At 55.8% G+C, this 21880-nt stretch overlaps 1 protein-coding gene across 2 annotated transcripts in view; it reads right to left on the reverse strand.

Annotated features, from left to right (window-relative positions):
* NTNG2 (netrin G2) overlaps positions 1 to 21880 on the reverse strand; it is a 69599-nt gene that overhangs the window by 36000 nt on the left and 11719 nt on the right. For both annotated transcript variants that reach the window (XM_071216880.1, XM_071216879.1), the window contains one exon: positions 5734 to 6377. In XM_071216880.1, the coding sequence (XP_071072981.1) occupies positions 5734 to 6377 (644 nt within the window). The remainder of the gene's footprint in view (positions 1 to 5733; positions 6378 to 21880) is intronic.

Genomic DNA, 21880 nt, shown 5'->3' on the forward strand with positions numbered 1-21880 from the left:
GCCAAACTCAGCATGTAAATGCAATGCCTTCCCCCCAGCGTGGGACATGACACCCAGGGATGAGCTTCCCTGGCACCGAGGGATCACTACCAAGTACCAGCTGATGACGTAACTAGAAAATGACCTTGAATTAAAGGTTCAATGCGGACCAGCAGAATATCCCTGTCTACATATAATAACAGGAGTTAAAAATGCTGTTTAACCTAAAGTAAGGGGGAAATGGAAAGGACAAATGAGTTTATATGGCTATGAGTCTCTAAAAAAGAGTCTGGAGGTTGTCAGAAGGATTGCCCTTATGCACACCTGAGCAGAGTCTCAGAGACAGATAAAGTAGATACAACCCCAGGTATTGGTTCTTTTGAGAGCTAAAGAGACCCACAGGTTCTATGGTCATGGCAGATGGAGTTCACTGCCATGTCAGTTGGCCCTTCTTTGGAGCTGGTGTTTCTGCGTGATGGAGCTGGACTCAGATGTGATCTCTTTTCACAAGCCTTTCATGCTACTTTACTGGAATTGTAGTTGGTGCTGGGGTTTAAGATATATCTAGGGGATTTGAATCTCTGGAATGACAATATGATAGCCAGGCCCTGAGCCTCAATAGACTTCAGCTCCTACACTCTGATTTATTGGACTTACCCCACTCAGCTAACATGGAGTTGAAGAATGTCAACCACCACACCATGGAGCCTAGAGTGCCTACAACTGAAAGCAGGAGGATTGCATCCAGTATCCATGTGGAATCTAAGCCCCCTCTTGACATAGGTGTGGAATGGACACAACCAAGCCAATGTCCACAGGAAGGAGGAATACAGTAAGGATTAGAGTGGACTTAATGATATTCTATTCATGAACTATTGTGGTTAATAATCGAGAAAATGTGGCATTGGTGTGGAAAAAATGGCCATGGTGGCTGCTGGGTGCGGGGAATGGGAGGAAGAGATGAGATGTGGAGGTATTTTCGGGACTTGGAGATGTCCTGGGTGGTGCTGCAGGGACAATTGCTGGACATTGTATGTCCTCCCATGGCCCACTGGATGGAACGTGGGAGAGTGTGGGCTATGGTGTGGACCACAGGCCATGGGGTGCAGGATTGCCCAGAGATGTACTCACCAGATGCAATGGATGTGTCATGATGATGGGGGAGAGTGTTACTGTGGGGGGAGTGGTGGGATGGGGGCGGTGGGGGCGAATGGGGACCTCATATTTTTTGAATGTAATATTTTTTAAAAAATGAATAAATAAAATTAAATTAAAAAAAAAAAACTGGTGCATTCCTGTGGGTGCGAACCTATTGTAGGTGGGACCTTTTGATGAGGTTACTTCTGTTAAGGGCCTTTTGATGAGGTTACTTCAGTTGGTGTGGCCCAGGGTGGGTCTTAATCCTTTTATTGGAGTCCTTTGTAAACGGGATGAATTCAGATGAAGAGACAAAACAATAAAAGCCCCTGAAGTCAGAAGCTGGAAGCAGTGAAACCCAGAAGAGAAGGGCAAAACCAGCAGATGCCGCCCTGTGCCTCTCCACGTGGCAGAGGCGCCCAGGACTGCTGGTAGCTGGTCTCCAGGAAGAAAGCATGGCCTCAGAGGCCTTGATTTGGACATTTTCAGAACTGTAAGCTTGTAAAGTCCAACCCATTTCTGGTATATTGTATTTTGGCAGCCTAGTAACCTAACCTGATGGCAATGACCTTATATTCAGGCTGCCACGGCCCCATGCCTCTCTCTTACCTCTTTGCAGTCTTGCTAGTAGAATAGGGTTCTGGCATAATGATATATATTACTTCATTGAATCCTCAATGGTGAGGTAAGTGCTACCACTGTCCCCATTTTGCAGATGAGAAAACTGAGGTTCAGACAAGTTAAGGTCATCCTGCTAATTGGTGGTAGAGCCACAATTTAAACCCCGGTTGGTCCACTAATGCTGAAACCTAAATTCAGCCTGGTGGTTCCTACCCCTCTGACCCACTTGAAGTCCTTTGCAAAGAGTCAGCTCTCTGGGTCTGACCCCAAGTGTACTGGGTCCAAAGCTCTTAGGGGTGGCCTTGGGAATCTATCATCTTGCAAAGCTCTCCTGATGCTGGAGCAGGTGTGGGACCCACTGCTCTTAACCACTGCTGGAGTTTGGGGGTAGAAGATCAGGGACTCTGTCCTGGCCCCAAAGGGATCATCACCATAAAGGGATGATCTCATTCCTCCTCAAGTCCTGGTTTCACCCCAGATTCGCTGCTCCGTTCAAAGCCAGTTACTCCCCCACTCCGCACCTGAATTTCCCCATGTGTGGAAGGAGAAAATAGCTCCCACCTCCTTCCTGCCTTCCAGGAATGGGAGTGAGGCTGGCCTGGGAGAATTTCCCAGAGGTGCGGGCACTGGGGTTTCTCTCTGTGCCTCCAGCACCGTCTTATTCCCCTGTGGGCTGCAGTTCTCTTTGCCTGCTCCTCTCACCCCATGATTTGCACTAGTTCCTTTTTCGTGGGTGCCCTGGACCTAGTCCAGATTTTCTTGTGACCCCCATCCCTCCAGCAGCCTCTGTCTTCTCACGTCTACTTCCCCCACTGGAGCAGGAAATAGCTGACATCAGTGATGGGAGCAGGAAGCCACCCCCGGACCAAAGAACTTTGAAGTTGGGTGGGGGAGAAGCTGTGGAGGGCACCCTGATCAGTCAGGACATAATACAAACAAGCTGAGCTCAAGAGAGGTGGATCTGGTCCCAGAGCTGGGACCAGAAAGGAGGATTCTACAGGGGCCAGCACCTCATTAGAGAAAGCTCAGTGGTTGACGGTGACTAGAGTGCCGGACACGTTTGGGCTCGGATCTTGGCTGACTGCTGCCTGGGTCAGCTGCGTGATCTCAGGAGCATGCCCTGACAGGGACAAGGCTCAGCCTCTCATCTGAAAAAGGAGGCCAAAGGGAGCATTTGTGTCTGTAGGGGAAGCTCTATGGGGCAGGGATCAGGTCCAGCTCTCTTAATCCTTGGCTTGTGGGATCTTCGGGAGTCAACAAACAATGAAGAGTTGAATGACCAGTGATTAAATAAGACGGTGCATGCAAAACCCTTAGCACAGTACCTGGCTTGTAGCAAATACTCAATAAAAATTGGCTATTATTGCTAGTGGGCCACGCGGGGAAACAATGTGGAATACCTGGATTGAGAAATTCTGATGGACAACTCCAAGTCCCGAAAATGCCAGAATGTATTCATCAAATGCAATGAATGTGCCACACTGCTGAAAGAGAGGGTTGATGTGGGAGGAGTGGGGTGGGTGGGGAATGGGGTCTATGGGAACCTCTTATATTTTTCAGTGTAACATTTTGTGCAATCTATGTATCTTAAAAAAAAAGATAATAATAATTTTTAAAAAAGACATTCTGATGGAACCCCCAGAAAAAATTTGGTCTGGAAATCCGGAACCTCAGAGCCCCCAGGGGTACCTGGTCAGAAGAACAGAGGGCAGCATCTGGTTGGGGCCAACATCTCCCTTTGCCGTACTTCTCTGGGCCTCTCTGCACTGTGGCACCTCCTGGACTTTCCCACCAGGAATTTAAAAAAGGAAAAGGAGGACGTCATAGCCCTCTGAACCGTCTAACCAGACCTCATTAATCGATAGGCCAAGCTGCCGCTTTCCTGCCAACCAGCCGCCCGAAGAGTACTTACTCCATCTGTGAATTGATTGCCGTACCTCCACCACCACTACACTAATCCCGCCGCCCACAGAGGCAGGGTGCCAAGGGGAGCTGCGAGCAGCCAGGCAGGGACTGCCCTTCCTCCTCGCCAGGAAGATGTGGGCGCTAGGGTTCCAGGAGGGAAACTGAGGCCCAGAGGGGAAGTAGAGGTGCGGAGCTCAAACTCAGACCACCTGGCAGAAGAAAGGTCACCTTCTGTTGGCTGAGGCTGAGGAACTGAGGGCTTCTTGCCTGCTCTGGCCCCGTGTCCTCTCACGAGCAGGCCCCGCCCCACTTCTGCACCTGCGAGTCCCTCCCGAGAGAAACAACTTGCTGGGGTTTAAGGGGCATCACAGAGCCCGGACTGTCACCGTCCCAGCCTGGACCCGGCACAAACTGCCTAAAAGAGTGTAAGACAGGGCCTCGGATGGCCCCATGAAGACAAGGGTCCACCTGTCGCAGCCCAGGACAGGTCAGAAAATGGGCTAGGACCCCAGAGCTGCGAAGCAGGGTGGAACTGCGAGGAGGCCTTGTGTCAACTGGACAACTGCATGCCCAGGACACAGGGCAGGGGTGGCTGGGATGGCTAGAGAGAGTCTGGACACGGTCAGAGAAACAGGTGCAGGAGCATCGGTCTCTCACCCCCATCTCCCACGGCAGTGGACATATATCGGGAAGTTTCCAGAACAGTCCATATTTTAAATATCCCACCTGAGGACAGGCTTGGAAAATACGGGTGTCAAAAACACAGCCCCTGCCCAAGCCCAATGCCCAGGCATAACCAGTGCTAGCAGTTAATGAACATGCTTCTAGTCTTTTCCCCATGCCCACATGATTTTCCTGTGCCCATACAAGCTTCTTTCCAATGTCTATTTAAGGCATAGAAAGTATATGCACAGGCATAATATAGATTTTACAAAAATAGTATTATACTATACACACCATGCAGCAAAATGCTTTTTTCCCCACTCATCAGTAATTATATACTTGGGCAGTATGCAGACGCTGCTGTGGAAAGACGTCTGGGCTATGTTGTCCCAGCTGGGCTCTGGGTGCAGCCCCTGCCCGTACCTGCCTAACCCAGGTTCCGGGCCCTGATTATACCCTAACACCCCTGGATCTCAACTCTGTCCTCCTTCACCCTGCCAAGGCCCGCTGACTCCATTAGTTTGACCAGGATTTATTCTATTCAACACACACTTTTTTGGCCATGTTAGACCATTCTAAGTACTTCATCAACTTTAACTCATTTAACCCTTACCGCAGTCTGATGAAAGACATATGGGCATTTTAACCTCCTTTTACAGATGGGGAAACTGAGGCACGGAGTAGCACTTGCCCAAGGTCTCACAGCCAGCAGACAGCAGGCCAGTTGGCTGCACAGTCCACCTGCCTAGCCATTACTCCCACGGTTCTCAGGCTTGAGTGTGCAGCAGAATCCCCTGGAGGGCTTGTTAAAACCCAGACGGTGGCCCCATTCGGGAGCGTAGGATGCCGTAGTTTCAGGGGGCCTGTGAATCTGCATTTCTAACAAGTTCCCGATGATGCTGAGGCTGCTGGTCTGGGGACCACACTTGAAATCCCCCGTTACACTCTCCTGCCCCATACGTCTCTCTCCCTCGGGCCATCCTGTGGTGGGGGTCTCCCCGACACGCTCTCGGGAGTGGACGAGTCAGCTAGGGAGACGGCTCAGGGATAAAGTCCCGGTCCCCGCCGACCAGCACATTGTGTGTCAAATGAACAGACGACCCGGACAGCACAGAGCCATTCAACCATCCACAATCCAAACAGCTCCTGAGACAAAGGCTGCTTTTCCCTCCTGTGCCGATCTTCTGCCTCCCCCCAAGACGTCCTGAAAACAAGTTCTTCTCCAGCACCCACCGAGTCCCACGGGTGTGAGGCGTTTACCCAAGCCCTCCCCGCACGGCCCAGCCCTCCATCCCCTCCAGGCTTCTCATCCACACATTCCCTCCCTCGGGGGGGGGGGGGAACCCCGGCGCCTCCTCCGGGCATCTGACCACCCCAGGCAGCCCCCTGCACACCAGGCCGCGTCCGTGGCGCCCGCCCCGGCCTTACCTGCCCATGACCTCGATGTTGGAGATGGCGTAGAAGTACTTGTAGAGGTTCTCCCGCTGCACGTAGGTGCCGCCCAGCGCCGGGCGCAGCAGGCGCAGGCGCAGGTCGGTGAGGGTGAAGAAGTCCTTGAGGCCCTTGGCGCTCTCCAGCCGCGTGTAGAGGTTGTCCATGTTGCGCAGGTCGGGGCCGGCGAAGATGGCGAAGCGGTCCCGCACCTCGAAGCGCACGTGCTTCTCCTTCTTGGAGCCCGCCCAGCGCGAGTACTCCTCGGTGCAGAGCACCCGGTGCGCGCTGGACGACGACAGGTCCCGGGCGCGGCGCGCGGGCATGCCGAAGGCCTCCATGCAGTCCTCGGCGTAGAACTGGTAGGGCTGCCACGTGCGCCCGTTGTCCAGCGACTTCTCGAGGACCATGACGGTGGGCCGGCCGTACTCGAAGGTCACCACCACGTCGTCCGTCAGCTCCACGCTCTTGTTCCAGGAAAGGGTGATGTTGGCCTCCAGCGGGCTCGGGTAGCGACTCCACGTGACGCTCTGCCAGTACGTGGCCAGGCCCTCGTCCTCCTTGTCGAACATGAGCCGGGGTGGGTGGGCCAGGTCGGGGTTGGAGGCGTCGCACTCGTTGCTGCACAGGTAGGGATTTTCCTGCAGCGGGGAGGAGAGAAGGGAGCTGTGTGCCTTGGCTGCTGGGGGGGGCACCTGGGGAGCCTCCTCCGCCCCGTCCCCAACACCCACCTGCCCGGGAGTCTTGCCCCAGGGTGCGGAGTTTGTGCTCTGATGTCCCGACATCAGGAAGAATTTCCAGGGCGGGTAACAGGAAGAATTTCCAGGGTGGGTAATTTGTACCCCACCCTCCCATTTTTCCCAAAAGCACAAAAAGGCGGGTCACCCTAAAGCTTCTCAAGAAAACCCATTACTGTCCCTCCTCTAAGCACAGACAATAGAGAGGGGAGAGTGTTTCTCTCTTGCTTCCAAGTCCCCTGCGGCTCCCCACTGCCTGTAGGATAAAGTCTTCGCCCCGTCACACATCGGCCCCAGCCTGCCCACCCACCACAGCTGCGGCTGCTCCTCGTGCCTCCCGCCCGTGTCCTGGTCCCCTGCAGATGACATTCCACCCTTGACGCGCCCTCGGCCCTCTGTCTCGGAAGGCCCCACTCGCATGCTTGACTCTTCAAACATCTACACGGAGACGCCTTCCCTGATCCTTCAAAGGTGGTGACAGCAGTCACAGTCACAGCGGCCACTTGCTGAACTGCCTCCTGGGCCGGGCACTGTGCTAAGGACTTTAATTCATCTCTGATGCCTGTGATCGCCCCTCCGATCACACAGCTGGAGTGTTAACTCCGTGTCCGAGATGAAGACAGAGTCACTTGCTCAGAGTACAGCCAGGAGGCGCTGGGAGAAGCACCGCCCACGGCCACGCCCTCCTCCAGCCTCCCAGGCGCCCCCTCCATTTCCCCTTGCCTGCGAGCTCTCCCTGGAGGCCTGAAAATGTCACTGACAACCACACGGTGCCCAGGCCCCTTGCTGCCCTCTTTGATGAATATTTCAGGCCTCTGGTTTGCTCAAACGGCCTGAATCTGAGTCAAAACCTCTCACTCTGAAATGAGCCATTGGGCGCCCATGGGGTGAGTGGGCGCCTTACTGACCCGGCACCCCCCACCCACCCCGGCTGCGTCACTGCAGCTGGGCCTCGGGCCGGCGGCTCTGATCTGCTTCAGGGGAGAACAAGTTCCCAGGCCGCCCAGGGTTCCTCGGTGGGCAGGGCTGGTCCTGGGGTTACTGAGGCAGGATCCACAAAGCCCTCCTTAACCAAAATAGCCCTGGCCTTGGTCCCCTAGTCCGTCCACCCCACCTGGCCTGGCCCTCTCAGATTCATGGGGCCTGCAAGCCTTGGGGTAGAAGGGGTGACATCGAGGCCAACGCCCCACTCTACAGATGTGGAAACTGAGGCCCAGGGAGGGGCAGGACTTGCCGAGGGCCTCCTTGGCGGTGGATGGCATTTCTGAGGATGAGCCTGCTTCTGCCCTGGTCAGCCTCAGGGGCCACATGTCCTGCGGCAGGGAAGGGGACCTGGGTCGGCTTCCTCACACCCCAGCTAGGGGACCCCAGGCAAGGTGTGACCCCGCCCTGCATAGTCACCCCGAGTGAGGGGGGCTGAGATGCCCCATGGGGTGACTCAGTGGCCAGCAGAGGCAAAGAGAGGGTAGTGGGGCCAAAGGAGGCATGAGGGAAAGACCTTCCCCAGCCATCCACGCGGCCCTTAGCACGGCCCCTCTGCCGGCTCACAGCTGCCAAGGCCCCTCTGAGCCCAGAGGCCGCCGGGGCTTGGTCGTGCCATTTGGGGAAGAGGAGGGTGGGCAGGTGCCCTAAGAGCTAGGGGGGCGTGGCGTGTGCCGGGCAGGGCGTCCTTCCCTCCTGCAGTCCCGGCCTCTCTCCTTCTACTGCCCTGGGGAGCAAAGGATGGACAGAGGGCTGGAGTGAGTTGTCCCTTTCGATTCTTTCCCCAGAGGCTCGCTCTGGAGCCCTCCCCAAGTGGCCTGCTCTCTGGGCACGCTGGCACCAGGTGGCTCCATGCTGCCTCACCCGCCGGGGGAGCTCTCCTATCAACCCAGACCTTCACAGCTGTGCCTTTTCCCAGCTGCCTTGTTCACGCTCACCTCCAGGCTTGAGCTCCTGCGGCCTCTTGTCCTCCTCTGGTTTCTAGAGTCCTCCCCCAGGCACCTCCTCCAGGAAGCCTTCCCCTCCTGGCTCTTTCTTTGAACCCAGCTCATTTATCATTGGTCACAAAGCTGCTTATATGGGATAGGGCAGTGAAGCGCCACATGGGGCTTGGGCCTGGCTAACGGATCACTAAATTATAGTTATTATCACCATTATATTAATTATTAATATAATTATATTAATATTAATACAGCTTGTGTTGAATGTTGATATTATTCCTGTCAGCACCCACCTGCCACGAGCCCCACACCTGACTTTTTCTCCGGTCTCCCTTTATCCCCCTGCTTTCCCTTCTCCCACTCTGCTTGTCCTCCTGGTCCCCACAGGTCCCCCCCGGGCCAGGGTCTCATAGGATCCCGAAGCCCCAGCTGCACCCGGCCGGTCTGTGACTGGGAAGACAGACATTGCCAGCTCTGCCAGGGGACAGGGGCTCCAACCTGCTGCCAGTGCCCTGCTGCCCTAACCTGCAGGGCCTGGACAGCCCCCCGCCCCCGGCCCAGGAAGCAGATGGTCAGAAGCTAATGAATCAGCCTGTGTATTTACCAGCCCCGCGCCTGCTGCAGAGCAGGCTTAATCAACAGCGAGTACAATAAATAAATCCCAAGCCACGGCCAACACAATTCTCCCTCTGCCCCCTCTCTCCTCTTTCTCACTCCCATTTCTCTTCCTCCTACCACCCCGCTCAGCCCCGCTCCAAGAGCTTGGAGTTTCATTTAACCATTTAGATGCTTGTGGGAGCCTGAGTGCGTCCCCTTGCTGAAGCCACTGTCGGCGCCAAACCGACTGTCCTTTCCAGAACACACCATTTGCTTACGTTCGCGCTCTCCTTCTGTTCGTTGCTAGGGGTAATCCAAGGATGGCGTTTGGGACTAGGCGCCCTGTTACCCCAGCTCCCTCCACCCCGACAGCAGCGCGCGAGGGAGGGGGCTGTGGCCGGGACTCGGCCCATCAGAGGGCAGGTGCTCTCCCACCTTCTTGGTTTGCGCATTCCCTCTCCATCTCCAGGAGATTAGATTAACTAATAAGGTAAACGGTCAAAATTAAGTGACTTAATACCAAGGAGAATAAGTTAGGGATGTTTGAGGCACGCCTCTCACATTTGATGCTACAGAAAGCATGCATTGTTTCTTTAAATATTTAATAGATTTAAAAAAACCATTTCCCTGATAAAAAGCCTTGGAGCTTACTTCAGAAAAATGCCATAACACATTACATTTTCCATACGAATTCAAGGCGTTCATGGGGTCCCATTTCCCCACTTAGTAACCTTGTTCTGGGTTTCAAAAGCCCTAGGGTTCAATTGCAACTCCATCCCTTAAGGCTGTGTGGCCTTATGAAAGTCGCTTTACATCTCTGAGCCTCTATTTTCTCATCCAACATCATTGGAGATAATGTCTAGGAAATGTCTAGGAAACGTCCCTGAATGGTAATGATTATTATTATGAAACAGCAGCTTCACACACATTAGCTTGTGGACTCTCCCAACCATCTTCGGAGGGATGGAGAAGTGAAGCTGAGACTACAAGGCTCACTCCTGGTAAAGCTGAGAATGTGACACAGATCGCCTCGGGGAATGCTGCCCTGGAAGGTGTAATCATAATATCCACTAGTGCCAACCAGGTGCCAGAGCTGGGCTGGGCACCCACACCTCACTGCATCCAGGGAGGAAGGTTGTCCCCATTTCACAGGCGAGAACGGAGGGTGCCAGCTCCCCATCCTTTCTCCTGGACTCCATGGAGCCAGCCTTGGGAATTCTTGGGGGAAACTGAGTCCATCATATCTGTGGTTCTCCTGTCTCGTGGACACCATGGTTAGGAGGGAGAAGGCAGGGGTGCTGGGTGAGGGGAAGGAAGCCACAGCCCAAGCGGCCAGCCTGGAACAGTGCCAGAGAAGCGGGATGGGACTTAGACACTGAGCCGGCATGAAATTTTCTAGGGAGAAACCATTTTATATCAGGCTTTTCAAACCTTGTTACGGTCTCTTAAATGGTTTTGCTTTTATGCTATTTTCTGCGCAAAGGGTACAGTTGGAGTCGGAGGCCGGGTTGTAAACATCGTAGACAAGCTGCAGGCAAAAAATATAATTGAATGGGAAAGTGAACTCTTAGCAGGGACAGCGTTAACCATGCCTGTGGGAAGTTCGCTGTTTGGACCTCCAGGCTGCTAACCAAGGAGCCCGTGGAGGGGCAACCACCGGGACTGGAACCAAGTCAGGAAGAGGAATAAACAACTTTATGGGGACTGGCCTCATCCCAGACCTGCAGTGGGACAAAAACTCCAGTTGCTGTACATCGACATTACCGGGTTTTGATCATTTTGCCCAGCGGCCCGCCAGGGCATGGTGGAAAGGGCTGAGCTTGGCAGTTTGCAGTCAGAGGACCCGGGACAGATCCTGGCTCAGCCACTCACTAGCTACATGAGCGTAGGTGAGTCACTTAACTTCTCTGAGCCTCAGTTTCTCAACTGGAAAGGAAGTCTCATGAGGGCAGTGACCCCACTGCTTCTACCCCCATTGCAGCCCCCGTACCTAGCCCCCCACCAGGGACTCAGCAAATAGTCTTTGAATGAATGAATGAAGTCCAAAGAGGCTGACAGCACTGACGTCACAGCTTGTTGTCCGAATCACATTAGGGAGCACGTGAAAGCAGGTAACTGCTGGCTGACAGGTGTAGGGAGAACGTCAGGCCCATCACCCAGGCCTGTGCTCGAGCCACAGTAAGAGCTGTCGTGGATGCAGCGCCTCCTCGGGCCCAGCCCTGCACCGAGCCTTCCCGTGCAATATCCCAATGGATTCTCAGTCATCCTTGAAGAGGGGACCCTTTTATTCACATTTTACAAACGAGGAAAGCAAGGCTCAGAGAGGCTGAACGACTTCTCAAGGTCAAGCAGCGCCACAGCGGCCGGCGGGGGACAGGAATCCAGAGCGTCTGCTGTTGAGCCCAGGATCTGAGAGACTTTGGGAAAATATGCCCTTCACCCAAAAGGGAGAGGACGCGCCCGCCCCCAGCCCCGTGCCACCCCCCTGCGGGCTCCGGTTCTACCCGGGAGGCAGACAGCTCATCGCTCTGCCCCCCGAGCCGTGTGGGCAGACCCGGGGAACAGTTTAGCAGCTGACAGGTTTTTTTTGAACCTGTCTGCCGGGTTGCCAACCCAGCCCGTCTCATCCCCAGCCCTGTCAGCCCCAGCTGGGACTGGAGGCAGCTGTGCATCCGAGATGGGTGGCGGGAGGCTGCCAAGGAGAGGCCCGGGCGTGAGGCCATGGGGGGGCGGGAGGCCGCACCCTGGAGCACCTCTGGCACCGGAGAGTTCCTGGGTGGGGCTAAGGTGGGGGTGCCGGGGGGACGGGTGCTGGCGGCACAGACCCTTCTTACAAACCAGACTCAGGGAGGGGTAAGGGGGGGAGGAGCAGAAAGGTGGCCGAGCCGGCCCCACCCTCCTGTGCTGCTCACAGCTTCTGAGCTGGGACGTGGGTTAACGGTGAGTCCCCGGCCCCGCGGGCACGCAGTGCGAACTTGGGCACGCGCCTTGCCCGCTCTGGGTCTCAGTTTCCTCCTTCATAAAACGCCTGAGCAGGAGTGGGTGGTCCGGCTGGCTCCCGCCTGACACTGCAGCCCGCTCATCCAGCTCCCCGGCTCTCAGGCCCTCGCACCTCTCCTCTCTGGAGGAAGGGCCCGAGGACACGCCCCTTCCCCACTCCGGGGAGTAAAGCCGGGGCGCCAGGGGAATTCTCCCTAACAAATCATTTCCTATGTCTTGGTAAGAAAAGTTGCAGCTGGGATAAATTATTAACAAAGCGGAAACGGAGATTCTGCTTGGAACCGATTCTAATTCCAGCTGCCCTGAGCGTCTCTAACTCCCTCCTGGCTCCCTTAGCGCTCCTGAGCGCGCTCTCTCTCTCTCTCTCTCTCTCTCTCTCTCTCTCTCTCTCTCTGTCTCGCTCGCTCTCGCTCGCACTCACATTCTCCTTCTTCTGTGGTTTCCTTGATCTTCTCCCTCTCGCTTTCTCTGCCTCTAACCACTTTCTTTCCACACGCTTCTTTCCCCTTCCTTTTACAGCTTCTCTTTCTTTACAAGCAAAAGCGCTGGACCGCAGCAAGGTCACCCCGCGCCCCCCCGCCCCCCAGGCGGCCAGAGGAGCGCAGGAGGCAGCTCTTCCCAGCTCGTGAATCAGCGGAAACTGGCCTGGCCCGCCCTGCTGGCCTGTCAAGGCAGGAGCTGCTTCTGGCCAGGGAGGCTTTTTTGATCTCATTGGAGCAATTTTCCTCCCAGCCCCAAGCAATTACTCAGGCAGGGGAAGGCAAGTGAGCTGGGAGAGGCTTCTTCCCCAGGGCCCACCCGTCCTGGGAATGAGCCCCTTGAAGCCACGGCACCGCCCTGAGCAGGCCATGAGGGGCATCTCCTGGGCAAAAGTCCCCTGAGACCCAGAATCTCAGGCCAGCCCAGCTGCTCAGGCTGCCACCAAAACCTGCCCTGGCCCGAACATAATTTAAAGAAAAGACATCTCAGTTCTTTAATTACCCAGAGCAGCTTTCTGCACTGCTCCCATTCCCTAAACTGTTGGGGAGGAAGGGAGCATTAAGCTTGTCATTTCAACCCTGTCCACAACTCGCCTCCTTCTAGAACCTTCTGTGACTAAGACTGACCTCTAGGACAGCTCAAGACCTATCATTGCACCACACTCCCCAACAATTGTTTGCACATAATAGCATTTCCAAATTGAGTGGGAACCCCCCCCCCCAATTGGATATAATGATAATGTTCTCAGAGCACTGACTGTGCGCCTGGCACAGTAAGGTGCAATGTACTTTCTAGCTCGCCTGGCAGTTTCCCATTTCTCTGGTAGGGGGCAGAGGCCTGGAGAGGTCAAGCTACCTGCCTGGCATCACCCAGGTAGGCCTGCGTGGTTAGTGGAGGAAGTGGGAGACAGGTGGCGAAGCATCTGCTTGGGGGATGCTGTTCTACCAGACAGGCAGGGACCCCCAGCTCCTCAGTCCTCCTCATCCCTATTCAGGCCGGGTCCCCAACAAACAGACCCAGCCTGCATGCCTCGGACAACTGGGGGCATCGGGCTGCCCCCGTGGACGAGCTTTCCAGAAGGTCAGTTAGGAAGCCAAGGTTAGAGGGGCAAGAGCAAATGCCCTGCGTGGGAATCCACTGCTTGCCCCAAGCATGGCCAGTGGCAGACCCACAAGAGCTGATTTCCCTCGTCAGCTGAACAGTGAGGTGGGGGTAGTGGTGGGGCAGGAGCGTGTTGCCAAAGCTCTGACTAAGACAAAGGTTCCTCTCTTCCGTAAGTTACAAAATTTTATTCTTAAAAAATAAAAAAGGATAAATTCTGCTTGGCCCTCGGCTTCTGTGGATTCTTCCCTCAGACTATTTCCAGAAATATTTGGGGTGGGAAATTCTATCCCAGCTGAACAGTGCAATCCCCGTGGCCTCCTACAGCCTATCACCTTGCCTGGTACCCACATATCTAACCAGACACCCATAGGCACCTGTCTCAGGGCATGTCTCCCCTCCCATTTGTATACTGCTAGTGACAGGGGACTTACTACCACCAAAGTAAGATGGCCACACTTTACCATTGGCTCCTTAGAAAGTTTGGCAATGTATTTTGGCTTGTACTCATGTAATTTCTTTGTTCCAAGACCCTTTCTTTTACATTTGGTCCCATTTTCTCTTTGGTTATGCTGTAAACACTTTCTAATTGATTAGAAAATGGAGTCAAGGAGATTGGGTTTAGCCCAAGCCCGCCTCCTCCCCCACCCCAGGAGCGATCCTCAAACACTTCCTCAGCAGGGGCAGCGGGAATGCTGAGCCACTGCCTCCCCTCCTCCTCCCGGCATGCACACACGCTCAACCTGTTCATCCGGGGAGCTCGCCTGGCAGCTGCCCCAGCCTCTCGGCTCTTCCTGCCCACCCCCACCTACCACTCCGGGCTGGGTTTGCTACCAAACCGCTCAATACTTTTATTTAATATCTTTTTTTTTAAAGAAAATAAAAGGAAAGGAGAGGAGGAAGGAAGGAAAGAATAAAGGAAGGAAGGAAAAGTGAAAGAGAAAAGGAGGCAGGGGTGGGGGGAAGGGGACAGAGAGGAAGAGAAAAGCTGCATCCAGAGAAGCCCAGTAAAGTGCATTATTGATTCAGGACTTAGAAAATGCTTAGAGAGTAGGAAAAGCGTCCTGCTCTTTAAAAGCCTGTGCAAAGCATAAGCCAGACACATGCAGCCTTCGCAAAGCGGGCCTGCTCTGCTGACATGAATATTTTATCATGCAGGAAAAAAAAGTGGCTTGGGGGATGTAAATGCTGGTTGGGGGAGGGGGTAGGAGGGACAGGGCAGTGAGCGGTCCCTCCCAGGGGGCTGGCTGGGGCAGCTTTCCTGCCCCTCGTTGAGTGCCTCTCTTTGTCTCGGGGACAGCTAAGTAGTGTGAGAAGCTCGTGGCTTTCTTGCCTAAGAGCAGAACAGTAGGGCCTTGGCCAGATCTGCCAGAGGCCAAAGGCTGCTGGGGAAGAAAGCAAGAGAGTGGAAAGGGCCCAAGAGGGGATGAGGTTAAGCTCGTTGCCTCCTCCCCACCTCTCCCTTCTGCCCACCCCCGTCACCCGCCACCAGATGCTCTTTACAAAACATCACTATCACGGGGCTCCCTGCTGAACCCCTGCGTCCCCGATGATGTCCAGACCTGGTCCTGCCTCAGCCCACCTCTCCCACCTCCTCTCGCACCTCTGCTGCCTTGTTCTCTCCCTTCTAGTTTCTCGCGCCTTCCTTGCCTGACACCCACCCTGGCTCGCCTCTCCACCCCTTGGCACCCAGGGAAAACCTCCCTGACCGCCGCCCCGCCCCAGAGGAGCACTGGATCACGGTTTGCCTTGATGAGGCCTTCAGGTCACCTCATCTGCGTGGTCTGGGTGCCCTCACACTGTGAGCTCCGTGTAGGCAGGGGTGGGCCTGGCACAGGCAAGGGGCTCGGCTGGGGCTTGCCGGGGGCCCCCCCTCCACAGTGCTCCCCTCTCCAGGGATGTCCACGCAGAGTCTCAAGGTGGCTGGGCAGAGGAAGAGTAAGAAATCACTGGGCTGCCCCACACCTCCGGGCAGGTGCGTCACCGCGGGGACGAAGCACCCGGCGGGGTGGGGTGGCAAGGCTGGGCCCGTAAAGTTTTGTTTATTCATTCACGGGTCCATCAACTATTTCTGAATATCTTCTGTGGGCAAAGCCCTGGAGAAGCAGCTCCCAGACCTGCTGCCCACCAGAACACCTGGGAGGGGCCCTATGCAAAGCCACTACCCCCCGCCCCCCAAAACCTGGGAGGGGACTGAGGCCCCAGGAGCTCCGCTCCTCCTCAAGGACACGCTCTGTAATCTGGGCACCCTGAGTCCTCAGATGCTCTGCTGCGACCACCAGAGGAGTCCCTCATGGCATGGGCCCGCGAATGAGCCCTGCAGGGAGGTAGGATTTCAGCAGAGCCCAGAAGGCTGGGTGCACGGGTCAGATGTGGCCAGGTGGAGGGAGATTTGACCAGGCCGGGAGGAGGGTGTCCTGGCTACAGGGATGAGCCGCGGGCCAGAGCAGACCTGCAGAATGCTGCGGGGAAGGAGGGGTTAATGTGTCTGTCTGGGCCGGGAGCTTGGTAGGCAGAGCAGGAGATAAGGCAAAGGGGAGGCCAGGAGCCAGACAGGCGGCCGTGACATTTAGCAGCTCCAGAGAAGCCTGACTCTGGCCAGCCCGCCTCCTTCCAGGAGGAGAGGGTGAGAAACGTAAGAACCCAGGAACAAAGGGCGAGGGACTCGGGGAGCTCCCTCACCCCCACCCCAACCAGCGTGCCTCAGCTCCCCGGAACACAGAGCGAGGATGACACAAGCAGTGCAGGGAGGAGCCGCTCCGATGATGTAAGGGAGGAGGCAGAGCGCAAAGGCTGTGGGATGCTCTCCCTCTCTGTTCTTTGAATTAAACTCAAGGCCAAGACACTTAAGGCTGGAGCGCATCCGGTGCAGTCCTCTGGAAGACTTAAATCAGTGGTTTCCAGGCTCGGCTGTCCACTGGGACCAGTTGGGGAGTCTTAATAAATACTGATGCCCAGGCCCCACCCCCAGGGCCTCTGCTGCAGCTGGTCTGGGCAGGGGGCGGGTTCGAGCTCCCCAGGTGCTTCCAAAGTGCAGCCGGCTCAGACCCATCCTCTAACGCTCCAGCGAGGGCCCTGGCCGAGGGAAGAACCTGCCCAGCTCCCTGCCCCCATCTTTCCTGCTTCTTCTGGAGTCACAGCCATGTGCTGCCCACCTGGGTCTGGGGCCTTCAGGGGAGCCCCAAGGCGAGAATCACAAAATCTGAACCCCTCTTTCCGGTGGAGACACCTGGTGCCTAAGGCAGGGGCTCGCACGTTAGACTCCCCCGGCCTACTCTGCCCCCTGGACCAACCCTATCAGAACCTTGGGGGGAGGTCCGGGGCGTGGGACGGGTGGCGGCTCCCCGGGAGGCTCCGCCGCAGCCAAGGTTGCGGTCACTGCCACGGGGCCCCGCGACAGCTGATTCTCCCTTTGGGGTAGGCCGTGGCAGCAGGGGCACCTGGCTCCCTGTCCCCGTTCCTGCCCCTTCTCTCCCCATCCTTCTCCCCAAGGCTGAGAGGGCGAACGCTTGGGCGAGGGCCTGGAGCCCCGTGCTGGACAGGGGCTGCGTGGAAGGCAGATGGCACCCTGCCCCTCCCCCTCTCTATTTTTAGGCCCATTATTGGCCATTATTGGGTATATATTTTTTCCCACTCCTTCCCCAGAAAACAGATCGGGTTCCTCCAGGCAAAGCCATCTCGCCTTCCCCGGCGCTGGTGCGTGGGAGCGTGCACACTGCCAAATAGACATGAAATAAGTGAATTATCAAATAAGTGGATTAGCAGACTCCGTCGTGTCTCGAAGGGCAGAGGGGGTGGGTGAATGCCACTGTCACTCCTCCCCAGTCCTCCTTCCTCCGGGCTGTCAGGGTGTGTGGGGAGGAGAGGCTGGCAGGGACAGTAGGCTAGCAGCACACACATGCACACAGACGACAACCTCCTCAATCCCAGGGGCTATGAGCTACTCAGAGCACCTCACGTCAGCTAAGTGGCCTAGCTAGGTGCCTAGGCAGGACTAAGCAGCCCTAGGTGGGAATTCCAGCTCCTCTATTTAGAAGCTGTGTGACCTCAGGCAAGTGGCTTAACCTCTCTGAACTGCCTCTTTGAGACAGGAATAATAATAATAATAATAGGATCGACTGCAAGTCTTCTGTGAGGGTTCAGTGAGCTCGTTTAGGTTAAGTTCTGAGAACAGTGCTTGGTATATAGTAGGTCCTCAATAAACATTAGCTGCTGCTACTCCAAGGAGGAAGAAGAGGATGCAAGGAGGAAGAAGAGGATGCACAACAGGACCAGTGAGTTATGTAAAGACAAACTCTGACTTTTCTGAGCTTAGAGCTCCCAGCGGGCAGGACTCTCCCAGGCAGAGGGCTTGAGCAAAGGGGCCATGGCTGGGCTTGGGGAAGTCTGGAAGTTCCTGCAGGTGTGCTACCTTGTGTGTGTGTGACCCGCAGCTTACACCCAGGTGTGCATGTGCACTGATCGAAGAAGAGGCTGTGGGTTCTCAAAGAGGGCTGTGACTCCCCAAAGTTAGGAGGCCCTGCCCTGGCCTTGTGCCGCTGAGCTGTGCATTGGCCCCCTGCCCGTCCCTGGGCCCGCTTGTGCCTTCCTGGATGCCCGAGAGGTCATCACTCTCCCCCACCCCCACTCCCTCTCTATTACTAGTTTGAACTTGAGAATGCTGTGGGACTGGGAGGCTGAATACCCAGATCCCTTCATCTTGCAGAAAGGACCACCTCTAGACCCAGAAGGGGCAAGAGACTTGTTCAAGGTCGCCCCGCTCCGGGCAGCCTATCCAGAGGGGGGCCTCGTCCCCAGGACAGGACCCCACAACGCCAGCCTCAGAGCTGCTTGGCCGAGGGCATGGCTGGTGCCTGGGAGGGAGATGGGGACAGAGACCATGTGCGCATTGGCTGGCTGCCTTCTCCTCCTGCTCCCACCACCTTGGGCTATTTCTTGACACCCCAGAGGGACAGGACATGGCAAGAATGTGCAGGTCCACAGACTGACGCGGTTTGCTTTCTGTAGGCTGGCGACCGAGGGAGGACCCTGTGGCTGACGGGAGCTCTGAGGCTCACCCGCGTCTCCGGGGCCTCCCTTTCACCTTTTGCCAACAATAGACTTCTGCTACGACCGAGGGAAAATGCCTTAGTGGCGTTTCATTTCCTTTTATTTCCCTGGCCGACTTTTGGAGTCAAGGGGACAAATGACTTGGGCAGCAGGAGGGAGATGGAATAAGGAACTGAGCAGGCCACACGTGGTCCTCGAAGAACTCCAGACAAGCCCAGCTAAGGTAGAAGGACGTCAGGCCCTTGAAGCCTCAGAGACGGGGCCTGGGCCCCTCTACCCTGGAGGTGCAGTTCTAGAAACCCCAAGTTTTAGATCTGGGGAAGACCAGAAACAGGATTAGTTGGATTCCTTGCTACTAGCAAACCCTGAGTGGTGGAGTGACCCTTCTGCAGTGAGACCCCAGGTCCCCTCCACGTCCCCCTTCAGGACAGCCATCCAGATTTCTGTACAGAATGAGGCAGGCTAGCGCAGGGCTGGAGGCCCTGGGGGCAGAGCCTGGCCTTGTCAGTGGCTGAGTAAGCCTGGGCAGGTCTCCTCACCTCTCTGAGCCTTGCTTCCCTCATCTGCAATACCACCTGTCTCTGTTTTGTGGAGAGATGCAAAAATCTGCCCATAAAGTGCTTTGCCCAGGGCCGAGCATACAGCGAGACCTTGGGAAACGGCAGCTGAATCCCCTGACGTCGGGTGCGTTGAAGAAGCGCTGGCACGTGCCGCTACAGAGAGCGTATCTCCCTGGCTTATACATCATGAAGCTCCAAGCTGGGGACCGGGGCCTGTCACGGAACGACCCATTCCTGTCCACCTTTCACCGCCGCTGCCACACCAGGGAGGACCAGGGTTTACAGGCCAGGTCCCAGGTGAGAGCTCACCTAAGCAGGCCAGAAAGCGAATGCACTAACCTCACGGCCACACCGCCCAGAAGGTGTGCTCAGCACCCTGCTGGCGACGAGCGGCTTCCAGGCCGACAACCCACACCCTGCCCCAGTGCCATCCGTCCAGGGCGAGTGGCTGGGTGCAGACCTGGTGCGGATGCCTCATGCCTCCCGGCTCCCGCAGTCCGCTCCTTTGGAACTCCCTGGCCTGCAGCTGAACCTCCTGGGTTGCCTGCTGCTCGCTGGGGGCCCAAGGAAGTCACTCTACCCCTCTAGGCCTCAGTTTCCCCGTGGAGGACTCCAACAGTGGTTTCATATTGTGTTTCCAGGAGCCCTAGGACTTCCTGGGGTGGGGGCTCATGGGTCTCAGGGTGTGGGGGACTCCAGCAGCCAGATTCCAGTTCCCTACTTTGACCTGAGCAGTTAGTCCCACTGTCATGTGCTTACAGATGTCGGAGTTCCTCTGCTCTGGTCTTAGGTCATCTCCAATACTCCTCCCAAATGCACTCTCTATTTGAGCTGAGGGATAAATAGCATCAGCATTTATTTAGTGTCTGCTATGTGCAAGCACCTCCCACATGGCAAGCCTGAGACACAGAACCCAGCGCCTGCTAAGTGGAGAAGGGGAGGAAGTGAGGAGGAAACTGGAGGGGAATTATTTGGAGACTAGAGAGAAATCACAGCACCCGTCCCTAGTTACCGCCCTCTGAGAATCAAAGTTAGCATCCCAACCTGAAAGATACACAAAAAAACAGTAAGTGTGGGGGGCAGGGGGAAAAGGAGAGGGGGTGAGGGGTGGAGGGTTGGAGCATGTGGCTGTTCCGCCTCCCCAGGTCATTCAATGACTCAGATCTGAGTTTAAGTCTTGCCTGCCTCGCAAAACCAGGGTCCAGTTTTCCCATCTATGAAAGAGGGACGATGGGGATAATGGTACTTTCTACCATGTAGGACATTTGGGAAGGCTTGGTGAAATACTGCCAGAAAAATGCCTAGGGATGCGCTGGGAACAGTTAAGCATTCGGAACCCCTCTACTCTGCATTTGAGCTGCCCCCTCCCCTATTTTGTCTGTTTGTGGCCAAAGCTGAACTCCTGCATCCATTTCTCAAATCCTGGAATGCATCTGGAAATCACCCAGGAATACTGGATAAATTGGTTAATGTAGTCAAACACTGCTGTACAGTTGGGGAAACTGAGGCTAAAGGGCTCGGCCTTGGTTGTCCAGCAGCAAAGAGGCTTTGTGGGGGCCTAGAACTTGCCAGCTCTTATCCAGCCTTCATTCCGCTCTAACACTCTGCCCCCTGCCAGCAGTTGGTGTGTGCTTGGGGAATTAGAAACACATTTTCATATATTTAAGCAAATCTGCTGCTGATGAAAAACAAATCAGATCCTGCAAACCAAAGCCGAACAGAACCGGTTCCTGCATCATCTGCTGTTTCCCGTTCTCCTCACCACTCTGGTGCCCTCCAGGAAGAAGCCTGGTGTCCATGTGGGCTGCCTGGGCCCCGGCCAGGTCAGGGGCAGGCGAGCCAGCCAGGGGCTGCGTGGCAGGAGCAGAGCATCGCAAACTGGACCCCCTTCCTGGGAGGCAGTGGCTGGAGGGCGAGGGCGAGGGGCTACGGCTCAGCCCCCACTTTTGTCAAGCTTGGCAAACTCTGTTCCGGCACTTCATGCCTGTGGGCTCCCCCAGGCCTCTGCCTGCCCACTGTCCACCTCTCCCCACCACTCTGCTCCTCCCACCCATCTCCCCCTGCCAAGCCCTTGGCTTAATCCCCCCTAACCCTAAAGAAAGGGTGGGAGCCAGACAGGGGAGGGTTTGAATCCCAGCTCCACCACTTAGTAGGACTTTGGGCAAGCCTGGGTCTCCCACGTGTCAGATGGCATAGTGACGTCCCTGGCCCGTTGGCTGGCCGGGGGCTTCCACGAGACGAGGAGGTGCAGTGGCTGCACCTGCCTCATTTGCACACTCTCCCCTCACGCCACCTGCACCTCTTCTCCACGTCTTGGCACCTGCCACTCCTGGCCACGCTGTGGCTGCCAGGCTTCTCTGCATCCTTCCAACCCTTCAAGGCCGGGCCGCAGACCCCTCCCCAGACCCTCCTGGTCCCTGGCCCCCATCTCTGAACTCCTGTCACAAATGCTGCCTGTTCCCCTCAGACATTGGGCTATAGGATCATCTTCTGTCTGTTTTCTATTTTTATACTTTTGTGCCTTGAGCTAAATTGTTGGGTGAAAATGAATCTTTTTTTTGATGCACCAATTTTGTGCCAAGCCCCCAGCTGAGGGCTTTGCAAGCTTTGTTTCAGCTATTCATACAAACTTCCTTTGAGGTTGTGTCTCATATTATCCCCATTTTCAGAAGAGAAAACCGAGGCTCAGAGTCATAAG

The sequence above is a fragment of the Dasypus novemcinctus genome, chromosome 8 (assembly GCF_030445035.2).
Source record: "Dasypus novemcinctus isolate mDasNov1 chromosome 8, mDasNov1.1.hap2, whole genome shotgun sequence".
Lineage (NCBI taxonomy): Eukaryota > Metazoa > Chordata > Mammalia > Cingulata > Dasypodidae > Dasypus > Dasypus novemcinctus.